This window comes from Schistocerca americana, chromosome 1 (assembly GCF_021461395.2).
Source record: "Schistocerca americana isolate TAMUIC-IGC-003095 chromosome 1, iqSchAmer2.1, whole genome shotgun sequence".
In the NCBI taxonomy this organism is placed as follows: Eukaryota; Metazoa; Arthropoda; class Insecta; order Orthoptera; family Acrididae; genus Schistocerca; species Schistocerca americana.
The window spans coordinates 1,250,341,717-1,250,368,938 of NC_060119.1; the positions used below are offsets into that span (position 1 = coordinate 1,250,341,717).

General features: G+C 41.5%; 1 protein-coding gene across 4 annotated transcripts in view; it reads right to left on the bottom strand.

The window, feature by feature from the left end:
• Positions 1–27,222, bottom strand: part of LOC124620074 (caspase-1-like) — a 90,759-nt gene that overhangs the window by 36,412 nt on the left and 27,125 nt on the right. For all 4 annotated transcript variants that reach the window (XM_047146765.1, XM_047146753.1, XM_047146744.1 and 1 more), the window contains exons 4-5: positions 15,558–15,733; positions 5,225–5,345 (exon numbers count right to left, since the gene is read on the bottom strand). In XM_047146765.1, coding sequence (XP_047002721.1) covers positions 5,225–5,345; positions 15,558–15,733 — 297 coding nt within the window. The remainder of the gene's footprint in view (positions 1–5,224; positions 5,346–15,557; positions 15,734–27,222) is intronic.

Consider the following 27,222-nt stretch of genomic DNA (forward strand, 5'->3'; position numbering starts at 1 on the left):
AAATTTTTGGTGCTGATTTGCCTAGAGGTTCTTGAAGACATATAAAACTGCAGAAATAGGAACCCACTGATACTTATCACCAGCATCATTGTATTCAAATGTGTAATAGCATTCATTGACTGCAGAAGCATCTTTTTTTTTTTTTTTTTGCTCGAAATGATAAAGTGCAGTTTGCACACAGGACATGTCCTCTAAAAACTTTGTAATTTCGCCAATTCCTGTACCAAATACGAGGGCATGCTGAAAATAATGCCTCCAAAGTTTTAAATAAAGGTTATTGAAGTTCTACATCTTTATTCTTCATGTCTACGTATTTATGTCATAACCAAGTCACCCTGGCTATGACCATTTCTCCCAACAAGTGACCAGTTTGTTGATACCATCACTGACTTTGTTGCACCACTTCATCACTACCAAAGTGAAGTCCTCTAAAGTACTTAAGTTCTGGAAACAGATGAAAAGTCGGGACTACATGGATGACGATGATCGGTAACTATGAATTCAAGGCATCAGATTGTTGTGGATGTTGCAGTGTTTTTGTGTGGTGTGACATTGTCATGCAGGAGGAGAGGGATCTGTGTGTGTTCGTGTGTGTGGATGAAGTCTTTGAACTCTAACCTCGACTACAGCATGCCATTTCTCACACACTGACATCATTATATTACACTTTACAATTCAGAGCCTTATAGCTGCAGAGGGCTGCAAATTTGCAGATGTGAAGAATAAAGACACAGACTGTTAAATAATAGTTGTTTTATTTAGAAAGCTTTAAGAGTTTTCACATAACAAATTTGAAGGCCTTATTTTTCAGCACATCTTCATCATTCACTGAATCTGTTTAGCCAGGTTGCAGAAGCCTGTAAGCCAGCATAGTTTATCTTTCATGTAATTCAGAGGGCCTAGTCTCTTATATCTCCCTCATTAATGCTGAACTGACTGAAATGAACAGTTTTAAATCATTCGAATGCTTTTTCTTTCACACATTTGCGAATTTCATTTTAGCACATATTTCATACTTTGTGTAACTCTTTCTTACATTTATACAGTTAACTTCAAGATTTTTATGAACCAGCTTTGCACACTGCTTAACTGCAAGCAAGCTTTGCACACTGCTTAACTTCAAGTGCTTTCTCTCTCAATCGTTTCACTATAAATGTACAGCATTTCCTTTGTCACTAAAAGCTATTATTGTACACCTTTTCTTTGGGCTAGGAAGGAAATGCAATTTTGTTCTGGGCTATAGCTAGCACAATAATCATCTTTCTAAAGTCAGTTCATGGATCTTCAGTTACTTCCTGATTCTTCTACTGTTTACACTATTTCTAACAAAATATCGACATAATTTGAATGAATTCCCAGAAATTAACTAAGAAGTAACAATTCAGTGAAGTAGATGCTTTTGATTGCATACCACATTCTCTATATTTCATCTTTGCAAGTTTGCAAACATTAATTTGCGCGGCTGCATGCCCGAAATTTAATGGATTATTCATTACGCCACGAGAAGTTGAAAATGCACATTAATTGGATTTCCCATTATTGTGAAACTCGAATCTGCACAAAGACAGATGCTATTAGCAAGCAAATACAAACAAAACATGAAGAAAATTAATTCAGTTTTGTCTCCATTGTTAACACTTAGCGATACTGAAAACAAAACTGCTAATTATTATGGATGTTAAATGAGTTGCAAATTAGAACAAATAGTAGCTAAACAATTGTGTAAGAGGATCAGCAGAAACTGAAATTTGCTTTGCAAATTCCTTTCACATTGTGGCTTGTTATCTGTTTATACCAAGGATATGTGCCAGCTATCTGCTTCAGCTACGGCAGGGGTGCACATTTATCCATCTGCCAAGCGAGCTATAATTTAGCAAATTTCAACATTTTATTAAATACCGGGTGATCAAAAAGTCAGTATAAATTTGAAAACTTAATAAACCAAGGAATAATGTAGATAGATGGATAAAAATGTGTGTCAATATGTACCTCTCTGCCTACATTATTCCGTGATTTATTCAGTTTTCAAATTTATACTGACTTTTTGATCACCCGGTATACTTGCAGTGTGTCTTAGCAGCAAAAATTCTGCCACTGCATTTCTTTTGCTCTATTCTTCCTGAATAAAAATTTTCAGAGCAGGTTTTGATTCGTAGGACTAGACAGTTCCCTTGTCAGGACAGTAAACAGAGGAAGAAGCCAAGTTTGCTCGAGTTCAGTTTCAATCTCACAGCAACAAGAAATCTGTCTATTGAACCAAGGACATGCTTCTGATCTTGAAATTAATGACAACTAACTGGATAAATTCGTCAAGGGTAAACATAATGGCAATGCTGAGCTCTTTCCATCTCGTTCCCAATGGACAATTTAATGTTTCATGTTCAAGGATTTCAAATGAATCAGCATTTGTGTATAGCAAACGTATTTTTAGTGGCTACACACAGGGAATGTTCAGCATGGAAAATTTTACATCACCTGCAGAGTTAGAAACAACATTCTCAATTGAGTATCAGTCCCAGGATTGACATAACAAGGTATGTTATTTACTAAACCGTCACAAGTATGATGAGGATAGCAATCTGAACTTAACAGCAGTCGTAAAGAAGAATTTGAGGTAGAACAGTGGATCGAAAAAATGTGGGAAGAAGAAAGATAAGAGAAATGTATAAAATTTTGGAAACAGAAAGAGGGGAAAAAAATGATTGTAAAGCGAAGAGAAAGAAATTTCATGTTTACAGTCGAGTGATAATTCATAATGTCTTTCACAACTTTGACTTGTGTAGAAATTCATTAGTGTATATAAAATTACATCAACGAACTGTTTCAAACTATAATACAGATGACAACAATTAATATGTTTAATGGAATGGGCACAGAGAATTGTACTGCCAAATATTATGGCCTCTTTCTCCTCTGCTGTTCATGAGGTGCCAGTGAGGGATGCCATGACACTTACGGTATAGTGTATGCAAGAAGGTGAGGCATGAGGGGTGGTGGGGAGGGGGGGGGGGGAGGGGGGGGGGGGGAAAGGCAGCACAACAACACAATACTTCACTTGCGTGTGATGAAGTAAATGACAGTCAAGCTCTGTACAAAGCTTAGGACCTGCAAAAGCTGTGAGTGATTAAAATAAAATAGTGGGACATTGAACATTTTCATGTCCAGATGCTCAAAGTTCACAGGAATTATTTATGTACAAACATGTATTTATTTATATGTGTCACGAATTTCTCTCTGACACCTTCTAATGTTTGTTCGTCATTTCTGAACATATTGTTACCACTTATGTAATGAACCTTTAAGTATAATATATCTTGTGTGTAAATTTTAACCATAACCTGATTACTTTTGCTATGTAGATATATTTGGTCTTACTCGTGCTGTTTTCTTATGTTATTGAGCACAGCAGTGGTAACAGTCCAGTTGCGAAACTGAGTCTGCATTGATTAGTCACACTCACTAATGTGTTCAGGCTAATTATTTGTGCCACATTCTGACAGCCTTATAGCTTCAGTGTGAAGTGTGGCATATGGAACATTGCCAAAACTGAAGAGTTAAATTGGTCTGGAATGAGGAATACGTTCAGAATATTAAATCATACAGACAGTGATCCACTATTAACTGTTGGCAGTTGAACCTTTCATTGCCCATTTCCTAAAAATTACAAGCAGTAGGAGGTACACAATTAAATCCTTGAGGTGAATAGGCAAGAGGTGGCATGTATCATTAAAGCAGACCAAATGGTAGAGTTATGAATGGGAGTGAGTTCTTTGGCACAATATCTGTAGAACCTCACATGTATCTCATTGGTCTAGTTGCCTTTATACTGGTGATTTTCTATTCTGCAACTGCTTATCTAACCATCTGCCACTCTGTCGCCTGCACAGTAACTGAAATAATTAACTGTATTATGATCCTCCATGGTGTAATGATTTACAATGACAAAATTCAGTATTTCATTCTTCTCTCTGCCCACCCAACAATTTGCTCAGCATTGCCCAATTTAATTTAACTACTCTGCATTACTCGCATTTTATTTTTATTGAAGAAACTAATTCATCTTGTAATCAGTTTTCAAGATGCTATCCACTCCATTCCACTGATTCTCAGACTCCTTTTCGTCTCTGGTAGAATTATTCTGTCATCGCCAGATGTCAAAGCTTTTATTTCTTCTTCCGAAACTTTAGTTCTCTTTCCAAACTTCTCCTTCCTTTTATTTACTTCTTCTTTGATATACAGACAGAGCAACAACGTAGCTAGATTTCAGCCATGTCCCACTCTTGTAAAAAACTGCTGCCTCCCAAACAAACCTTATGGATTGAGTCAAAGATTAGTTTACCCCATGGAGGCCCTTCTGCTATGCTGCTGAATTAGTGGCTGGTTCAAGCTCTTAACTATGGTACTTCACACGATTTGTTAGTGCACTGCCCACAATAAGTGTGATATCACTTTTCATGTTTACAATATCCCTGTAAAGATTATAACAACAAAGATTATCAGTTTTTGACAATATAATGTAATTGGATAGATAAAAAAGTCTACCCACTAACCGTCGGAAGGAGAACAAACATACAATGCAGTTCTTACGTATGCAATCTTTCAGAGCCAGTGGCTCCTTTCTCTAGCAGAAGGGTTGAAGACAAACGGGTGAAGGAGATGGTCTGAACAGGTTTAAAAGGGGTAGAGTTTGGAAAAGTCATCCAGAACCCCGGGTCAGAGGAAACTTACTAGACAGGATGAGAATAAAAGACTGATTCCTTCAGTCTTTCCTTCTCATCCCGTTTAAGTCTCCCCTTACCCCGGGTTCCGGGTGACTTCTACCCCTTTTCCTAAACTTCTCCAGACTTTTCTTTCACCCCTCCTCCTTTGCCCTTCAACCATTCTGCCAGGAGGAGGAACCACTGCCTCCAAAAGCTTGTGTATGTAAATTGTGTGTGTGTGTGTGTGTGTGTGTGTGTATCTGATGAAGAACTTTGTCTGAAAGCTGATTTTCACAGTCAACCATTCAGTGCCTCCTGTAAGTAAGTAGGCATATGTTTGAGACTTGAAAATGTTTATACAGTTTCATTTGATTAATCCTCCTGTACGTGATGACCAGGAATCTATCCAGTTCATATTTTATTACAGTTATAGCTTGAAATAAATTCTGACATATCGGTCCAGGTTTTACTATTTTGTACAATACTGGTCTTAAGGCTGCACTTACAAAAATATTATGATTTACCTGGAACTGTCGAATATGCTATCAGGAAGTCTGCTTGCGTTGGAATCCTATATGAAAGTGGGGCACCATCTGTTTCCGTTCTCAGTGTAATCCCACCATCCAACTTGTCACCCTGGCATGCCTGAAACACAGTAAAAGAGTAGCACATTCAAACTTTTTTGTATGTTCAGGAAAGCACAACAACAGGGTGTATACGCAGACATGGAAAAAAATTCCCAGATTTTTCCCGGATTTTCTGGTTAAAAATAAACTTTCTCCTGGTGAAAATACACCTTTTCTGTGCTAAGTGACAGTATACTTTTCCTTGGAATTGTAGAACTTATCAATCCTTTGAATGGTTATAGTTTTATACACCATCATAGAATTTCCCGGCACATTAGAAAGCGAAACTTGGGGACAAAAACATGATTTGGAACAATCTTTGATGTGCAGCAACATCTACGTTGCTTAAATTCGATTACGAAAGTACTTTTATAAGCCAGTCATAGATCATGTCACATGATCTCGTCAGCCGATGACAGCAGATATTCAGAGCATAGGACATGCGATGTGTCAGCCAATAGCAACATCACTTAAGTAGCGCCAACGCACAAATAGAAAAAGTTAATGGTTTAAATTAATATAGTGTTGCAAATACTAACAAAGAGATAGAGGGGCTGGTCAGTACTTACCTCAGCTCAGTACAGCCGATAGATACACAAAAAACAGAACATAAAATTTTTATCCTGGCTTTCAGAACTTTGTTCCTTCGTCAGGGAGGAGAGGGGGGAAAAAGAGAAAGAAGGGAAAGCGGATTCAGTTACTCACAACCCAGGTTATGAAGCAACAGGAGAAAGGTAAACAGGGAGGGTAGCAAAGATGGAGGCATGGGTGTCAGAGGGAAGCCAAAGATATTCTACTGTAAGTACTGTGCCAGCTTCAAACCGAAGAGGATGGATACAGAAGTAAAGAGGTATATAGTATAAAGATAAACGAAAATATGTACGATGAAAAGATGCGTGAATGGCTAAAGAGGAAAGGGAAAGAGGAGATGACTGAAGAGTAAATGGGAGTGAGGTTGGTTAACGTAGGTTCAGTCCAGGGGGATGGCGAGATGAAAGGATGTGTTAGAGTGCAAGTTCCCATCTCCGCAGTTCCAAGGGACTGGTGTTGGGTGGGAGAAGCCAAATGGCACGTACGGTGTAGCAGGTTCCTAGGTCCCTAGAATTATGCTGGAGGGCATGCTCCGCTACTGGGTATTGGACACCAACTAGGCAGACAGTTCGTCTGTGCCCGTTCATGTGCTCAGAAGGGTGGAAATAAAATAAAATCTGAAACTAATAACATATTTCAGCCTTCCGTAATTATGTGGATGTATATTAATTCACTTGATAGCTCCCGGCCACAGAAATCCGTTTTGTTTCCACTTGACATGAGAGCAATACCGTATTTACTCGAATCTAAGCCGCACTTTTTTTCTGGTTTTTGTAATCCAAAAAACCTCCTGCGGCTTAGAATCGAGTGCAAAGTAAGCGGAAGTTCTGAAAAATGTTGGTAGGTGCCGCCACAACTGAAAAATGTTGGTAGGTGCCGCCACAACTAACTTCTGCTGTCGAATATATGTAGTGCTACACAGGCATGCTTTGCAGGCACAAAGATAAATACTGGCGCCAAAACCTCTGCGTCATTTAAAAAAAAAAAAATTGTGGAAGACGAGCTTTTTTTCTCCGCCCCGAGTTTCGACCACTGTATTTTCATACATTATCCAACGAAGTAAATACAAATTAAGTATAGTTCATCTTCGAATTTAGCAACATTTCAATGTACTACGAAAATCCGACTGGCGAGACTGTTTGGGATGTTTGTCAATATGGCCAACTCTTATGTTCTGAATTTTTTCTTACCTGTGAGAAGAGATGGTTGTTAATAGGAACTTATATGAATTGTGAATCACATGCAATATTCTCTTCACAATAAGAATAATACGAATATAAACATTTTGCCATGTATTCTTTCGTGTTTGCTGCTATCTCATTTAACCAGTCTGCCTAATTAACAACGAAACTAGAGTGAGACAACAGCAAACGCGGAAGAATATACATATCATGTCATGTTTATATTCGTATTATTCTTGTGCCTAATAGTGATACATTCAGAAATGGAGCACGGCAATTGACTAGATTTTTAAATCTAAGATGACTAATTTCTATGCAGAATGTAATGTACTAAAGAGGCGTCTGCAAAGATTTTCAAACGGAGAAAATTTTTCGCTAAACTCTCGTTCAGAACATCATCTATCATACGCATTCTATTATTTGATTCTTGTTGATCATTATCAAAGAAAGCAGCAGTGTAAGTAACAACAAATAGCAGTCTCTTGCCATTGTTTCGCTAATGAGACGATTCCTCTCTCTTTTTTTCTTTTAATTGTAAGCGGCGGTAGTGTGCACAAAAGCAAGCCATGCGCGAGCGGCGACAGGCCGTAAACACAGAATGCAACAAACAAGCTTGACACAGTATAGTAATACATTTTTAGCTTAGAGTGACGTAAACACCTATAACAAAGAGAACGGCACTTATCATATCAAAGAAAAATAAGCAATCAATTCAAACCAGACGAAGCACGTGAAAAAGGAAGGGTACCCGTATAAATACGGACGGAGTGCCTGACGCATAGCAATGGCTTAGATTCGTTAAATTTTTTTTCCTTGATTTCGAGTCTCATTTTTCAGGTGCGGTTTAGATTTGAGTGCGGCTTAGATTCGAGTAAATACGGTAAACGAAGAGGAAACACCAAAATCACTAAACTTAAACACAGGTCACGTGGAAACTACCCACCTCCCCACTACAACTAAGATCGCTCTGTGCATCAGCCTGATAGAGTATAAATCTCTCTATGGAGTGAGCATTTGGATGAGCAAAACGAGAAATCTTTGTGTAACATCTCCTGTTGCTCAAGTGACGTGGTATTGGGATGGCACATTTTAGTCCGTATAATGCTTAGCGTATTTTGAGTGTTATTAATTTGCTAGAACAGATAGATCACCTTCGGAAGTATCCTGAAACTTTGTATACACATTTTATGGACATTTTAACAATTTTATATCTGGAACTAAAATAGTTTTAAAGCTGTGAAGAGCATGAGTATTGTGCTTTTCCTCCACAGTATCATAGCTCAGTGCCACTTTACTAACGTTTTTTTCTGGTGCAGGAAAAGGAGTGACAGCCAACAATACCTTTTTAGGTTTTCTATTACATTTATTCATGCTGTCGAATTAATTACTTCACAATGACATTGTATTGGGCGCCGAAGCATCGTGGGGAAGGGGGGGGGGGACGCATTCGTAGCAATGAAATTGTTACTGTAAATAAGCAATTTACACGACCTGCTTTATTTATTTGACAGCCAATAATATTTTTTTAGGTTTTCTATTGCACTAATTCATATTGTCAAATCTTTGTTCCAATTAGTTATCTTACAAACACACTGTGTATTGGGTGCCAATGCATCACTATCAAAGCATTCTGCAGCTAAGTGTTTAGAGTGCACTTTAAAATATTTTGTAGGGACGAAATTCTTTCTTTTTATTTTGTGGAGCTATATTTTGACACACTGTTCATCTTTTGGGAAACTAGAATACAAAAGTTATATAATGTAGGAAACCGTCTCATGCAGAAGTACTTAGATACACACAAGGGTTTGAGGACCTCAAAAACTGGAGGAAATTAATCACACTGTCTTATATAAATTTTATCTGAAGATGAACATAGAACAAATACATCACTTACTGGCAGCTTCAATGCACTTGCAAATTTATCTAGCATTTCTCTCATAAACACAATAAGGGGGGAGGGGGGGTGGAACATGCAGAAGTTTGCTCTACACCACAAAACATTACAATACCACATCTCTATATTTTTCTCCCCTTGAACCATGGACCTTGCCGTTGGTGGGGAGGCTTGCGTGCCTCAGCGATACAGATGGCCGTACCGTAGGTGCAGCCACAATGGAGGGGTGTCTGTTGAGAGGCCAGACGAAAGTGTGGTTCCTGAAGAGGGGCAGCAGCCTTTGCAGTAGTTGCAGGGGCAACAGTCTGGATGATTGACTGATCTGGCCTTGTAACACTAACCTAAATTGCCTTGCTGTGCTGGTACTGCGAACGGCTGAAAGCAAGGGGAAACTACAGCCGTAATTTTTCCCAAGAGCATGCAGCTTTACTGTTTGGTTAAACGATGATGGCGTCCTCGTGGGTAAAATATTCCGGAGGTAAAATAGTCCCCCATTCGGATCTCCTGGCAGGGACTACTCAAGAGGATGTCGTTATCAGGAGAAAGAAACCTGGCGTTCTATGGATCGGAGCGTGGAATGTCAGATCCCTTAATCGGGCAGGTAGGTTAGAAAATTTAAAAAGGGAAATTGATAGTTTAAAGTTAGATATAGTGGAATTTAGTGAAGTTCGGTGGCAGGAGGAACAAGACTTTTGGTCAGGTGAGTACAGGGTTATAAATACAAAATCAAATAGGGGTAATGCAGGAGTAGGTTTAATAATGAATAAAAAAATAGGAGTACGGGTAAGCTACTACAAACAGCATAGTGAACACATTATTGTGGCCAAGATAGATACGAAGCCCACATCAACTACGGTAGTACAAGTTTATATGCCAACTAGCTCTGCAGATGAAGAAATTGATGAAATGTATGATGAGATAAAAGAAATTATTCAGGTAGTGAAGGGAGATGAAAATTTAATAGTCATAGGTGACTGGAATTCAAGAGTAGGAAAAGGGAGAGAAGGAAACATAGTAGGTGAGTATGGATTGGGGGTAAGAAATGAAAGAGGAAGCCACATGGTAGAATTTTGCACAGAGCATAACTTAATCATAGCTAACACTTGGTTCAAGAATCATAAAAGAAGGTTGTATACATGGAAGAATGCTGGAGATACTAGAAGGTATCAGATAGATTATATAATGGTAAGACAGAAATTTTGGAACCAGGTTTTAAATTCTAAGACATTTCCAGGGACAGATGTGGACTCTGACCACAATCTATAGGTTATGAACTGTAGATTAAAACTGAAGAAACTGCAAACAGGTGGGGATTTAAGGAGGTGGCACATGGATAAACTGACTAAACCAGAGGTTGTACAGAGTTTCAGGGAGAGCATAAGGGAACAATTGACAGGAATGGGGGAAAGAAATACAGAAGAAGAAGAATGGATAGCTCTGAGGGATGAAGTAGTGAAGGCAGCAGAGGATCAAGTAGGTAAAAAGACGAGGGCTAGTAGAAATCATGGGAAACAGAAGAAATATTGAATTTAATTGATGAAAGGAGAAAATATAAAAATCCAGTAAATGAAGCAGGAAAAAAGGAATACAAACATCTCAAAAGTGAGAGTGATAGGAAGTGCAAAATGGCTACGCAGGGAGGGCTAGAGGAAAAATGTAAGGACGTTGAGGCTTATCTCACTAGGGGTAAGATAGATACTTCCTACAGGAAAATTAAAGAGACCTTGGGAGTAAAGAGAGCCACTTGTAGTATGAATATCAAGAGCTCAGATGGAAACCCAGTTCTAAGCAAAGAAGGGAAAGCAGAAAGGTGGAAGGAGTATATAGAGGGTCTATACAAGGGCGATGTACTTGAGGACAATATTTTGGAAATGGAAGAGGATGTAGATGAAGATGAAATGGGAGATACAATACTGCGTGAAGAGTTTGACAGAGCACTGGAAGACTTGAGTCGAAACAAGGCCCCGGGAGTAGACAACATTCCAATAGAACTACTGATGGCCTTGGAAGAAAAAAAAAATGGTTCAAATGGCTCTGAGCACTATGCGACTTAAATTCTGAGGTCATCAGTCGCCTAGAACTTATAGCTAATTAAACCTAACTAACCTAAGGACATCACACACATCCATGCCTGAGGCAGGATTCGAACCCGCAACCGTAGCGGTCGCCCGGTTCCAGACTGTTGAGCCTAGAACCTCACGGCCACTCCGGCCGGCTCCCTTGGAAGAGCCAGTCCTGGCAAAACTCTACCATCTGGTGAGCAAGATGTATGAGTCAGGTGAAATACCCTCAGACTTCAAGAAAAATATAATAATTCCAATCCAAAAGAAAGCATGTGTTGACAGATGTGAAAATTACCGAACTATCAGTTTAATAAGTCACGGCTACAAACTACTCACGCGAATTCCTTACAGACGAAATGAAAAACTGGTAGAAGCCGACCTCGGGGAAGATCAGTTTGGATTCCGTAGAAATATTGGAACACGTAAGGCAATACTGACCCTATGGCTTATCTTAGAAGGAAGATTAAGGAAAGGTAAACCTACATTTCTAGCATTTGTAGACTTAGAGAAAGCTTTTGACAATGTTGACTGGAATACTCTCTTTCAAATTCTGAAGGTGGCAGGGGTAAAATACAGAGAGCGAAAGGCTATTTACAATTTGTATAGAAACCAAATGGCAGTTATAAGAGTTGAGGGGCATGAAAGGGAAGCAGTGGTTGGGAAGGGAGTGAGACAGGGTTGTAGCCTCTCCCCGATGTTATTCAATCTTTAAGTACTTTAAACATAGCTGCGCTACAGCAACGGTTCCACGTAAATCAGACTAAGAGCAGCCGACCAGTTGCAAAGGATAAAGTAATCTTTACCTAGGTTTCAATAGATATAAATCTATCTTCTTCAGAAGACGGCAGTATTATAACAACATGAAGTGATATGTCCTTATCGTTTAGGCAAACATCTGCATAGTTACATTAATCATGTAAAATATAGCCCTGAAAACAGGGTTTGTCAGACAAATAAAATAGGTACATAGAAGTTGCAGAGCGCTCTGCAACTTCTATGTACCTATTTTATTTGTCTGACAAACCCTGTTTTCAGGGCTATATTTTACATGATTAATGTAACTATGCAGATGTTTGCCTAAACGATAAGGACATATCACTTCATGTTGTTATAATACTGCCGTCTTCTGAAGAAGATAGATTTATATCTATTGAAACCTAGGTAAAGATTACTTTATCCTTTGCAACTGGTCGGCTGCTCTTAGTCTGAGTTATTCAATCTGTATATTGAGCAAGCAGTGAAGGAAACAAAAGAAAAATTTGGAGTAGGTATTAAAATCCATGGAGAAGAAATAAAAACTTTAAGGTTCGCCGATGACATTGTATTTCAGTCAGAGACAGCAAAGGACTTAGAAGAGCAGTTGAACGGAATGGATAGTGTCTTGAAAGGAGGATATAAAATGAACATCAACAAAAGCAAAATGAGGATAATGGAATGTAGTCAAGTTAAGTCGGGTGATGCTGAGGGAATTAGATTAGGAAATGAGACACTTAAAGTAATAAAGGAGTTTTGCTATTTGGGGAGCAAAATAACTGATGATGGTCGAAGTAGAGAAGATATAAAATGTAGACTGACAATGGGAAGGAAAGCTTTTCTGAAGAAGAAAAATTTGTTAACATTGAGTATAGATTTAAGTGTCAGGAAGTCGTTACTGAAAGTATTTGTATGGAGTGTGGCCATGTATGAAAGTGAAACATGGACGATAAACAGTTTGGAAAAGAAGAGAATAGAAGCTTTTGAAATGTTGTGCTACAGAAGAATGCTGAAGATTAGATAGGTAGATCACATAACTAATGAGGAGGTATTGAATAGAACTAGAGAGAAGAGAAATTTGTGGCACACTTTGACTAGAAGAAGGGATCGAATGGTAGGACATGTTCTGAAGCATCAAGGGATCACCAATTTAGTATTGGAGGGCAGCGTGGAGGGCACAAATTGTAAAGGGAGACCATGAATACACTAAGCAGATTCAGAAGGATGTAGGTTGCAGTATGTACTGGGAGATGAATAAGCTTGCACAGGATAGAGTAGCATGGAGAGCTGCATCAAACCAGTCTCAGTACTGAAGACCACCACCACCACCACCACCACAACAACAGTAAAATATGTGTTACTCCAATAAGCCGTGTGTTAAAGCAATGACAGTGACTGTTCAATTTATTTGAAGTCTGTGAACTACGTGATTATGTTTTTACTGCTCATAGATGTTCAACAGAAAAATATTGTAGCAGTATGTGGATGTTCGCCTGCTAACTATTAATGGGGCTTATGGAAAGTTTAAACAATAGTGCACTCGCCATATACCTGTGTATTATTGAGGGGTTGAACGAAGTGAAAGTGAACTACAGTGAAACGCAAATAAGTACCTGTCGGCTACATTATTTACAGTTTAGTTAGTGTCCAAATTACAAACCCCATTTTTCAGCCAGTGTAGCAACACAGTAAAACAACCGAAGAAATAAAACCAGGTGGAACCGCTACATATTTTTATACCACAGTTACTTAAAACCTCTTGCCACGAAGGTCATATCCCTTTGAAGACAAGTGCAAGATCTTTTCAATTACCCCCCCCCCCCCCCCACCCCACCCCACATACTGTTCCAGTCCCATCACAGGCATATTCAATATTGTCAGAGCCACGGCCCCCTGTGAAAGCACTCATGTCGTGTGTTGCCTTTTCTGTGGATGTGACCAACAACTAGATGTGCCTGAGAGTAGACTCAACCACCCAGTGGCAAAATATGCTACTTAGCACAACATGCTTTACTTCAACGGCTGTTTCACAACCTGTGCCATCTGGATTCTCCCCCTCTCTGAACCACATGGTCTGTCATTGCCTTCACATCAAATTCTCAATCTCACTATCTTCCTGACCTAAATCCCCGCCAACCAATCTCCATGCCCACTTCACTTATCCTGCATCCAAAGTCCTCCTGGGTTCCATCTCCCCATACAAGTCTATCACTTCACATAATTGTGCACCACACCCAACTTCGCCAACCTGTACCAAAGCAAACTCATCAATGTCCCATTCCATCCCCACACACTTGATGCCCTACCCTCCTGGCCATCAGTCACTCTCCCCTCCCCTCTCCTCCCCTCCCCTCACCCATTACACCCAATACAATCTCTCATTCCAGTCGAGTTGCAGTACTAATACAATGTGTGCTAGCTAACTCTGGAGCAGGACATAGTCCGAAAGCTTAGTGAATGTTTACAGTCTTATTCATGTGCCTGTCAACAGAACTTAAGTCTGCTGTTGCAATACTACTGAACCATGAGTAGGATTAAAGTTGTGCACTCAGTATACTAAATACGAGTAGGGTTCCATTAAAGGTTAGCTTTATCATGGTAATGGAATTTGTACTCTGAGATCATTACTGGCAATCACAACATTAAAAGCAGGCTGGAAATCTTACAAAACTGCAGGCCTATAAAAGAACCTTCTCTAGATCTAAAAATATTAACTTTTTAATGGATGTAATGTACGTAGGAAATAATACATAGCAAATTTTCTAAATTCTTCACATTATTCGAATTAATTTCTAGGTAAGACACTTCCAAAAGTGAACACTTCACTTCAGCAACAGCAGCTAAGGGAAATAAAAGTATAACTGCCAGTGCCAGAAAGTCATCCCATAGTCTTAAATACCTCAGTTCTTTACAAAAACACTATACTGACCAAGACTTCCTAAATTATTATCAGTCACAGATACAAGAGTGTACTGCTTTCTGAAGTATAGATCTAATCATTTTATGACAGAGGACATGCTGAGCACAAGACAGGCACATTTAAAAGAGGTTAGGTCTCAGTACCCAGAGATGACAAGAGTCCTTGTGTGTGTGTGTGTGTGTGTGTGTGTGTGTGTGTGTGTGTGTGTGTGTGTGAGAGAGAGAGAGAGAGAGGGGGGGGGGGGGAGGCAGGAATTAAAATGGTACATCAATCTGCCAAGGAAGATAATTAAAATACATTAATTTTAAAAAGCAGTCAATGTGTACTTCATAAATAATGTACACTACACAATTTAAGATAAGAGAACTCAGAGGAGGGGGTGGATAATGTGGTGACAACATCTCTGCTATACGATACACAGTAACATTTTTTCACATGAGAATCATACATCCAAGATTGGTTGTGCATGATAATGAGGTCTCACCATTTTTTGTGCCACCAAGGGATGCTAACTCTGATTTTCAGTCAGAAGGGAATACATGGAGGTGTACACACCAGTTTAAATATGACAATTATATTGATCTGACACCAATTAGAATTGTCTCACAATACAAATACTTGCAGTGTAACCAACAATGCTGGAAGCAAGCTCCGATGTCCACAGAACAAATATAGAATCTTATGCCTATAGAACTGAAGACAAAACTGTAGTCTCCAATGATAAGTGCCCATCAAGAGTCAGGTAAAAACAGCAGTTGACAGGACTATTAGGCTATAGTATTGATAATTTGGTACTAGCTACATTACATGCCTGTTTGTCAAGACATACCTGAATGAAGAATAATTTTGGTTTTCCAGCTAAGCTGGGACACCTATCCGCAGTGAAATGTGTCCAGAGAAACTCAGGCTTGTATGCTGTGTCCTTGGCATACAAAACGCCCATCTCTCCATGTGACAGCACAGCCATGACGAAGCAGTCACATTCATTATGGTCATAGCGTGCAGCTGGATATGGAAACAAAAATCAGTCACATTTTGACATTATTAGCAATTATAACTATTTAAAAACTAAAATTCATTACACTGATCTAAAAAGATTTACTGCTGTGCTAGTATAAGGTTATGTTATAATGGAACTCCAGACTTATGAGGTCAGTCTAAGTAGAATTCGACCTTTGATTTTCCCGCACAAAATAGAGACAGCGCAGCACTATGGTTCACAGTAAAGAAGAGACCTTTATGCGCATGCATGAATTTTGTCCCCACCTTCCAGCATGTCAGTCGCTGCCTGTCGGTCGCTGAGTGTGGTGCTACACAATGTGTTCGTCGGATAACCGATTCTTTGAAGATCGCTGAACGTGTTGAGCAAAGATTCTGCATCAAATTTTGTCAAAAGCTTGGTGATTCTCAAAGCGAAACAATTCATAAGATTCAGTAGATGTTTGGAGAAGCTGCAATGGGTGTAAAACAAATTAAGGAATGGTTCAACTTATTCAAAAATGGTCACACATCAGCGGAGAGTGATCAGTGTTCTGGCAGGCCCCAAACTGCTCGGAGTGCAGCTGTCGTTTGACGGTGCGAGAGATTGCCCAAGAGGTCGGAGTTAGTAAAGATTCTGCACACACAATTTTGCGTGATGATTTGAACATGCACTGAGTGGCTGCGAAATTCGTGCCCAAGTTGTTGTTGCCATAACAAAAAGACCTCCATTTTGACATTGCACAGGTCCTTCTGGACACCAACATCACTGATCCTGGGTTTCTGAACACTGATAACTGGAGATAAGTCATGGGTGTACGGGTATGACCCAAAAACAAAAAGACAGTCGTTGCAATGGAAGCATCCCAAGCCTCCAAGGGCGAAGAAAGTGTGGCAGATGCCAAGCAAAATCAAGGTCATGCTAACTGTCTTCTTTGATGTCCATGGAACTGTGCATCAAGAATACACACCAGAAGGACAAACAGTACCAAAGGAGTACTAACAAGATGTTCTCCGGCAACTCTGTGATGCAGTTCGGCCCAAAAGACCAGACACATGGGCAGCGAAAAACTGGCAACCACATCACGACAATGCCCTCACACACTCATCCCACTTGATACAAAATTTCTGGGCCAAACATGGAATTACAGCCGTTCGCCAACCTCCCTAACCTCCAGACATGGCTCCTTGTGACCTCTGGTTGTTTCCAAAATTGAAGACGCCATTGAAAGGATCACGTTTTGAGAGTAGAGAAGAGATAATGAGGAACACGATGATGGATCTGAACATCATCCCAAAATAAGACTTCCAGAGGTGTTTTCTGCAGTGAAAGGATCGGTGGGCTAAGTGTGTGGAAGCACAAGGGGCCTACTTTGAAGGGGAGTAGGACCCCAATCTCGTCAGGCATTCGAAATATTTTTTCTGGCCAAAGGTCGGATACTTTTTAGACAGACCTCGTATGTGACTGACCAGTACACTGCCGCATGTTACGCTTGTGTTCAGTTCATTAAAATCAGTAAACATATAATCTCAGAATAAGATTGTCATCAGTTGCGCTGACATTTTTATTTCCCTTTACTGGTTTCAACAAATTAATCATCTTCAGAAGATTAGTATTGGTTTATCACATGTCAATATCATCTCACAGGAACATAATGCCACAATGTGCCCAAAATCACGCATATTCTATGTGATTACTGTAAGCACAGATCGTCTGGTGCAATTCATTTACTGTAAATTATCAATCTGTCAATCTGCGCTTACAATAACCACACACAATATTTACAGTTTTGGAAATGCTATGGAATTATGTTTCTGTGAAGGTAATTACACCTGCTAAACCAACACAAATTAATTTCTTGCAACTGGTAAAGTGAAATAAAAAATAATTATCTGTGCGTTAGAAGACAATTTTATTTTAAATATATACTACAGCTGCTGAAAAATGACAGCTATGAATAAGACAATACACACATAATCATATTTTATTTTGTAATACATATTAACTTACTTTATTAACATTAACCTTATGTTTTCACTTTAAATAAAGCAGTTTTTCACCAGCCTGTAAAAATTCTGCTGTAGTAATCTTTAAAAACATCCATCCCAAAACTTAGCAAATTTATTACTAGTGTGTGTGTGTGTGTGTGTGTGTGTGTGTGTGTGTGTGTGTGTGTGTGTGTGGGCGCGCGCGCGCGGTGACAGTTCTGACTCTGATTCCCCATAAAAAGACGCTTTCTACTCTCATCCAATTTCTGCTTCAGGCAGATGGCATGTCTCCAGGCAAACCATTTAATGCCCTCTTATCTGCACTAAGACAACATTTAGTTTAAATATGGCACATTGTCATAATGGCATTTTGGAGTGCAGCATAATGGAAGAGGAAGCCTTGGCTTACAGGACAGGTCATAGTTATTGGGATATTTACTTGAAAGTAAGACATTTTACAAAATTCGAAAATGTTCGCAATGAAAAATAGGGGTCACTATGAGTTTGCTTCTGGTGCATATTACATAACATGTAATATGTGAAATTTAGCTAACATATTGAATTTTTCTTTAGATTTGGTTGGACATCTCCAACGGTCACCAATCTTGAGAAAACTGATCTGACATAGTGAATTCATTTGTGATCGCACCGCGCCAGCGATAAGGCCAGAGCGAAATATCTGTAACATTCTCCATGTTTCATAAATGGTTGAAATACCAAAATTAGATTTTGGCAAGTGACAGCACACAAAGAGGAGAGTTTTTTGCTGTGCAGTTATTATGTAAAACCTCATTATCTACCGTGTTATTCCACTGATTACAGACTACAGACTTTCCAATAAAAGAACGTAATTTTTAAGGGACATCAACAGCTGGTGAAAGAAATGCTATGGATTTTGGAACAACATAAGTGAGGTCATTATACATTTATTTCGTACTGAGGACGCGCTTTTTCGTAAGATGCTGACCTTACTTTTCCTCACTTCATCACTTAATAAACCACAGTTTCAGAATTCTCTCATAATTGCATCTGCACAGCATGTTAGTGAGGTGAGACTGTCTAAAATTCTGCTGAGTTTTGTCGAAAGAAGCAAATTTTAACATTTAACGAGAGAAATGTGTAGGTTTTACTCGAAATTCCCCACTCTTGACTTTCCTCTGAAAGTTACAAATGGTTAATAAACTACACAAAAATAAGTCACTGCATTTTCTGCAGAATTCCTTTTAGATACTAACCAAAGAAGATGTGACAAATCTTTTTGAATGGTCACCATGCAAAAGTGGGCATGGAGGGACCCACTTAATATTTAGTAAAAATATGAGTGTAGGCTTCAGTTTGAGATGGCATTTCCACTACAGCGCTCTGAGCGACCCCCCCCCCCCAACCCCCACTCCACACCCCAACACAACCACTGCCATTCTCCCCACACTTACCCAGCTGACCATGGCAACTATTGGCCATGGCATTTTTCGCACACTGTACCTTGATTCTAGAGAGAGAACAGGATATCCTGGATGCTTTAGACAACATTCTCTGCTGGGTACCTTCCCTTTACACTCCATAAAGGGTTCTGCAAGTCAGACCAGATAAGTGTATATAGGCTCATCAGCTTGAGAGCCATCAGGATTTTACGTTACTTTGACTGAATGTGCTGGTTGTGACAGTACACAAATGCTCAGGATGTTGCCTGGGAAACCAAAGTCACAACCAACTTATTCCCTATGGTTGGCTCCATCTGTGTGGACTGTGTCTGTTTTGTTTTAGAGTGCAAAAACAACTAGGGTCTTATGCAGCCACGTCAGAAACTGTAGAACATGAAAACAAAGAGAGGAATTAAAAACAACTACACGTTAATCTGAATCGACGGAAGGAAAAAAAAGCTAAAAACAGGGACTCTGAGAAAGGACCATAACATACACTATAGAGAAAAGAAGGTCATTAACTAAAAACTACATGGTCTTCGCCTTATTGCTATGATTGATAAAAAGTAAAACGCGGTCTACAGCCCATTCGTCATTCGCTGTAACAACCAATAACTCGGACGTCAAACACAAACGAGAACATAAGTGGTTAAAAAAAGGGCATTCCATCAGGAAATGGTGAACCATCAAAGGTTGAGCGCAATGAGTAGAAAGTGCTCCGGTAGCACCACTTAACAAATGGCAATGGTTAAAAAGACAGTGACCAATACACAACCTAGCTAAGATGATCTCCTTACAGTGAGAGGGCCCAGAGAAGGTCATCCAAGCTGCTGGGAGGGGCTTGTTACCACGAAGAGACGACCAGTGTTGATGCCAAAGTGACGCCACCTGCAGACAGGTGGCAACACAGAGATCATTGGAGTAAACATAAGAACTAGAGGGCTGAGGTACAAGGACTGCAGCCTTAGCAGCATCAGCGGGCTCATTTCCTTCAGACTGGCATGACCATCAACCCACATAAACATCACAGTGGCAGCTTCCCTGGACCTGTTGCATTAGGGGATGGATGGTGTACAGCACACAAGGCTTTGAAGGATACAGAGAGTTGGTGCAGATGATTAAATTGAAGAGCCTGTGTCGCCAGACGTACTGCATGGCCTGAACAGGAAAAACAGCTCTGCTGTAAATGTTCCGGAAGCTGACACCGAAAAACGTTGTTGCCAATGATGAAGGCACACCCAACGCCACAGTCAATCCGACAACCATAAGCGTATGCAGAGGTACTATTGCAAAGTTCCGTGCAAAGGTTGTGAAACTAAAGGTGATAGAGCGACGCTGGAGTAGTGTCCTTGGGAAGCGACTGAAGGCCAAGGTGAGCACAGGATGTCAACATGAAGCCAAGGTGGTGAAGGGTTTACACCCATCAGGAAAGTTGTAGGTAGCAGAAGTTAAGTTTCCGAAGGAAGAGCCACGAGCGAATTCCAAGACATAACAGACAAGAGGGACGCGCCCCATACTGCCGATCAAAGGAGTCATCAAAGAAGGAGGCATAGGAAGGGTGGCCATGCATGACAGACAAATGGCATGTATATCTGCTGAGGAGAAAGTCACAGAGTTAGGATAGCGGTAGTTCAGCAGCTTCTGCTTACAGAAAAGTGTAAAAGCCGCCATTGCCCAAATGGATGCAACAATGGTGGATAGTATTGAGATGGAGTAAGAGGGACAGGCGTGCAGATGCACAAACGGAACACCCATAGCCCAGTTTCGAACGGACAAGGGACCAATACAAACGGAGGAGGATGGTTTGATCTGCTCCCCAGGAAGTAACACCGAGGACATGTAGGACACTGAAGGACCGCGTACAGCAGGCTGCCAGGTAAGACATATGGGAGGACCAAGAAAGTTTCCTATCGAGCATGAGCCCCAGGAATTTCATAGTTCCAACAAATGGAAGAGCAACAGGTTCAAGATGTAATGATGGTGGAAGAAACCAACTGCGCCACCAGAAATTCAAATAAATGAAAGCGAATGTAGATGCTCCACAGGTAAAGACGATTGAGACATTGCTGAAGACACTACTCAAGGACACAAGTCCGTGGAGAACTGCAATAGACGGCAAAATCGTTAACGAAAATAGAGCTGGAGATGCCCAGCAGTAGACAGGCATTATAGGGTTAATGGCATACGTACGTGTGTGTGTGTGTGTGGGGGGGGGGGGGGGGCAACAGCGATGTCATCAGCACCGTTAGGCTTATTAAAATAAATGTGGAGAGGAACTAAAAGCATGCACTGTCACATGCACTAAAACCAATTAGGAGAGAAGACAGCTAATCAAGAAATTAAAACACAGAGAAAACAAAACACAGAAGAGCTAAAAGAAAAGCACAGGGAAATTTGTTTGGCTGACCATTTACAAAATACGAGGATAAGCCAGTCAAAATTCACAAAACTTTTAAACTTGAATCACAGTCATTTGAATATTGGTTAAAATAGATGGCAGATCCGCTGGCAAATCCACAGCAGTCCACTGGTCGGTAAATAAAATGCAATCCAATAAAATGCGGCGCACCTCGATCTACATGCCACCAAGTACCACACACTGGAGAATTCTGTCGCTAGAGTAAGAATCCATGTGTCATAGGGCTGTGGCCTATGCAAAGACGAGTAAGGACGTCACCCTGTCGACGTGGGTGGAAGGAAATATTCCATGGCTGAGTTGTGGGCTTGATGACACAGAGCTTTTTTTTTTTTTTTGGGGGGGGTGCAAAACTGCTATGGTCATTAGCGCCCAGTCCACGACTGAGGAAACAGTAAAAACCAAAAATCGAAAGCAGCAGAAATGGGAACGAAACTCAAAAAATTGGAGAAACTAAAAGCAGAAGGAAGGCTTAAAAATTCACTACAGAAAGGGGTTAGTGGTCCCCAAAAAAAGCTTCAAATGACTGACGTCATTTTGCTGGCACTAATAAACTCGAGAACGCGATCGGCTGAGCGCGTGTCATCTGCTAAAATTGACGATATATCAGGCGACAGCTGTAGACGGGCGCGTAACGAGGTAAAAATAGGGGCACTCAATTAAAAGGTGTCTTACCGTCCACAGCTGAGAGCAGTGGGGACAGAGTGGGGGAGGATCGCCGCTTAAAAGATGTCGATGGCTAAAAAGACAGTGCCCTATCCGGAGTCTAGTGAAAATTTCCTCCTCCCGACGACGCGTTCAGGAGGAAGAGGTCCAAGCACAAGCAAGAGCTTTCACGTCCCGCAATTTATTATGGGGAAGTGTCGACCAATGTGCGTGCCATGAAAGAACAACTCAACGACATAAAACACTCCATAGATCGGTGAAGGGAATCGATTGAATAGCTGGCCGAAAAAGAGAGACTTCAGCCTTCCCTGCTATATCGGCCGCCTCATTTCCACAGATGCCAACGTGTCCCGGGAGCCAGAGGAACGCCACCGAGACGCCCCCCAGGTGGAGCAAGCACAGACAGTCCTGAATCCAGTGGACCAGAAGGTGGACAGGGTAAAGAGCTTGGAGACTGAGGAGAGAGAGCTGAGAGAATCTGAACAGATAACATACTGTATCCGCTGATGGTGGCGAGTGTAGTGGACAGCCTGGAGAACTGCGTAAAGCTCCGCAGTATAAACCGAACACTGGTCGGGAAGCCGAAATTGATTTGGGGTGTCGCCAACAATATAGGCACTCCCTACACCTAACGATGTTTTCGAGCCATCAGTGTAAATAAATGTGGCTCCCTTCATTTGTGCACACAGAGCAGCAAATGCCCGACGATAAACAAGTGAAGGGGTACCATCCTTGGGAAATTGACAAAGGTCCCGGAGCAGGCAGGTCTGGGGACGGAGCCAAGGTGGTGCTGTGCCCCAAGTTGTCAAGAAGGTTTTAGGAAAGCGGAAGGAAAGAGAATGGAGCAGTTGACGAAAGCGGACTCCCGGTGGTAGTAGGGAGGAGGGGCGGCCTGCATACCCTACATCAAAGGAGGCGTCGAAAAAAATGTCATGGGCTGGATTAGCAGGCATGGAAGGCAGATGGCTAGCATAACGACTCAGAAGGACTGCTCGCCGATTGGACAGCGGAGGTTCAGCAGTCTCAGCATAAAGGCTTTCCACAGGGCCGGTGAAAAAAAGCTCCAGACACTAAACGTAATCCACAGTGGTGGATAGAGTCGAGACGACGAAGAATAGACAGCCGAGCAGAAGAGTAAACTATGCTTCCATAGTCCAACACAGAGCTTGTTGTCGTTCACTTCCAGCCACTCGTGTTCCCATCGCCACATCACTTTGTACCTCAACAGCGAGGTGAGAACATGCAGGGGGATAGCACTCCGAAATATATGAGGATCATGAGACGCCTCCTTGGCTGCTCGATCTGCCCTTTCATTCGTCGTAATTTCAATGTGCCTAGGTAACCAGCAGAAAGACATTTCCTTCCCCAGTTGTCGTAGTTGGAGGAGGACATCCTGGGTATTCTGGGTTACTTTATCTGCTGGGTACAAATGTTGAGAGAGTATAAACGGGGCTCAGAGAATCTGAACAGATGAGAAACGTAACACTGTGAAAGTTTCTCATCTGTTCCAGTGCCCGCAATATTGCATATAATTCTGCGTGGAAGACCTTGAGGACATGATCCGGGTAAACGACAGAGCAACCACTGGAGACCCCTGCTTAGACTCATCCGTAAAAACATATACATAGTTGTGATGCTCAGATAAAATGTCACAAAATATTGCATTAAAAATGCAAGCAGGAGTGCAGTCTCTCCTGTACCGCACCAAACCTACAATCACTCCCGGGTCATTACAGTAACGAGGGCAGCAGACGGTTAAAACCCTGGATTTGGAGTTGGATGGCTTCACACTGAGTGACTCCAGGACATGCTGCATGTGGATACAAAAAGGCATCGTGGCTTCTGGGCAGTTGGAAAAAAGGTGCTCCAGAGGCGGATGAGCAACAGTAAGGTGTGCGAGTGGAGCTAGAGCTGCGAGGAACTTGCATGCCTCCCTCACCATGACAAGCTGGCACTGTATAGTAAGTGGCAGTTGCCCCACCTGAGCAGAGAGGCTGGGTAGGGGCCTGGTGGGTTAATGGCAATAGGAGAGGACAATGCTGAGGACAGAACCCTGAGGCACACTGTTTTCGTGGATAAAGGTGTTGAACACGACAGAACCCACACGTACCAAAAAAACTCGGAGTTTTAAAAATTCCTGAAGGAAATGGGGCAGGTGGCTGTAGAAGTCCCACATGTAGAGAGTACAGAGGATACTAGTCCTCCAGCAGGTGTCGTAGGCTTTCTCCAAATCGAAAAACACGGCCAGTCTGGAATTTTCACAGAAAACCACTCATGACATAGGAGGACAAAGTCACGAGATGGTCAACTGCAGAACAGCACACTCAAAATCCACACTGTGCAATGGTTAGTAAGTTTTGAGACTATAGAGTCACCATACCTGCCAGGCATGAATCATATGTTCCATCACCTTGCAAACACGGCTGGTGAGAGAAATGGGGTGGCAGCTAGAAGGGAGTTGTTTGTTCTTACTGGGCTTAGGTATGGGTATGACAGTGGCTTCACGCCAGCATCTTGGAAAAACACCCTCTGCCCAGATGCGGTTGTATGTATGAAGCAGAAAGTGCTTGCCCGCAAGAGAAAGGAGCTGCAAAATCTGAATGTGAACATTGTCTGGCCCCTGGGTGGAGGATCGAAATGAAGTTAGAGCACGATCTAGCTCCTTCATAGTACAGGCAGCATTATAGCACTCATGATTATGAGAAGAGTATTGCACGAGCCTCCTCCGCTCATTTATGATAGTGGGAGAAGCTCAAAATCTCCGCAAAATGACGGTCAAAGGTGTTGGAGATGGAGATAGCGGTAGCGTCCATGATGACATCGTCTGCTACTGTCAGGCCAGAAATTGTGGAATGGAGCTTTGTCCGAAAGAGCTGTCGGAGGTTGGCCTACAAGACGATGGGCAAGCTGGGTAGTGCAGAAGGATAAGTCCAAATGGGAATGCATGTGCAAGGAGTCTAAAGGAACGTAGGTGCTCCTGTGTTAAGGTGCAAATGGTTCAAATGGCTCTAAGCACTATGGGACTTAACATCTGAGGTCATCAGTCCCCTAGACTTAGAACTACTTAAACCTAACCAACCTAAGGACATCACACACATCCATGCCCGAGGCAGGATTTGAACCTCTGACCATAGCAGCAGCGCGGTTCCAGACTGACACAGAGACCAAATGGCAAATTGGTAAGGTAACAGCTCAGGCAATCACCCCCTCCTTGGGCCTGGCCTGTACCAAGGGGTACATGCAAACCCTGCCTATCAACATGGGGCTGGGAATTACACATTACCCAGTCACCTGTTGTGTATCAGACACGTCAGCCGGTCATCAGGAGCGCACAGGGAGGAAACAGGAAAAGAGGAACCTCAAACGATCAAAGTGGACGAAGGATAGGAGAAAGTGAACAAAGAAAAAAGGAACGAGAAACAGTGGAGAGTATTCTGATTCCGACTACCAAAAATGCACAATACATTTCCAAAAACACCTGGACATGTTCCCCAAGTGAGGGGAAAAAGAAGAGCAAGAGGATAGACATGCAGCACGGGTGGGAAAAGATGCTTCAAAAAGGTTGGGGCCACCTGGTAGGCGAGCACGAACCTGCCAAAGGGCGGCAGACCCCTTGGGGTGTGCGTAGATTGTCATTACAGTGCTTGCCCAACACACTGATTGCCCAACACACTGATTGCCACAGCAGAGCCTTGCACCTGCTGCCGCATGCCTGCCAGCAGCCATAGCAGTGCCTCACGGATAATGCTGTGTGCCTGGACTGGGCTGGCCCGGTGGTGAAAAAGCAATCACTACATGTATGGAAGAACAATTTACACATGATTTTAGAGAGCTTGGACCATACAGAACACAGATGATACTGACTTATTATCTAGCACAAAAGATGCTACTCAAGTAATTCACAGGGCAAATTTATTGTTCGAAAGACCAAAGTGTTTCACAATAAACAAGATAAAAATAAATAGTATATAATACGTAGTCTCAGAAACTGGGTGATTGGATGCTGTAGGTGATGTGAACCTTCTTGCTTTTTAATGACATCAACCTCACCTGGCAAGAACACAATGAACATCTGGGAAAACTTTCCAGTGTTTAATACCACTTGAGAAAATGAAGACAACACAGTATATCAGAACAGAAAAGGGAGGTAATGACAGTGGCACGTAAAGTGCCCTCCGCCACACACCGTTGGGTGGCTTGCGGAGTATACATGTAGATGTAGGTAGATATACCCTTGCATTGTACCACGTACACAGTAGTTACAGATTATACTTGTGGGGCCATCAACAGACTGCCAGAGTGTCCTATTCTTCCAGAAGAATGCAACTTAGAATTACACATAAGAAAAAAAAAAGCTGGTACACCTGCCTAATATCATGTAGGGCCTCCGTGAACATGCAAAAGTGCCGCAAAATGACGTAGCATGAAATTGACTGAAGTAGTGCTGGAGGAAACTGACACCCAGAATCCTGTAAAGCTGTCCATAAATCCCTAAGAGTACGAGGGTGTGTAGATCTCTTCTGACCAGCACATTCCAAGGTTCCCAGATATGCTCAATAATGTTCATGTCAGGGGAGTTTCATGGCCAGCGGAAGTGTTTAAACTCTGAAGAATGTTCCTGGAGCCACTCTGTAGAAATTCTGAACATGCAGAGTGACACGTTGTCCTGTTGGAATTGCCAAGTCCATCAGAATGCACAATGGACATTAATGGATGCTGGTGATCAGACAGGATGCTTACATATGTGTCACCTGTGTGTCACCTGTCAGGGGCCATACCTAGACGTATCAGGGGTCCCATATCACTCAACTGCACACACCCTGCACAATTACAGAGCCTCCATCAGCTTTCAGTTCATTTAGTAGAGAAGCATGTTCTCTCTGTATAGCTCCCATACTTAAGTCCGACAGCCACAAAATAAATGAAATATGAGAAAGCTCTACAACATGGAGCAGTAAGATAAATAAAATTAATTTATTTTGTATGTTTCTTTGTAAGACAATTCATTCTGCTAGTAAAGAAAT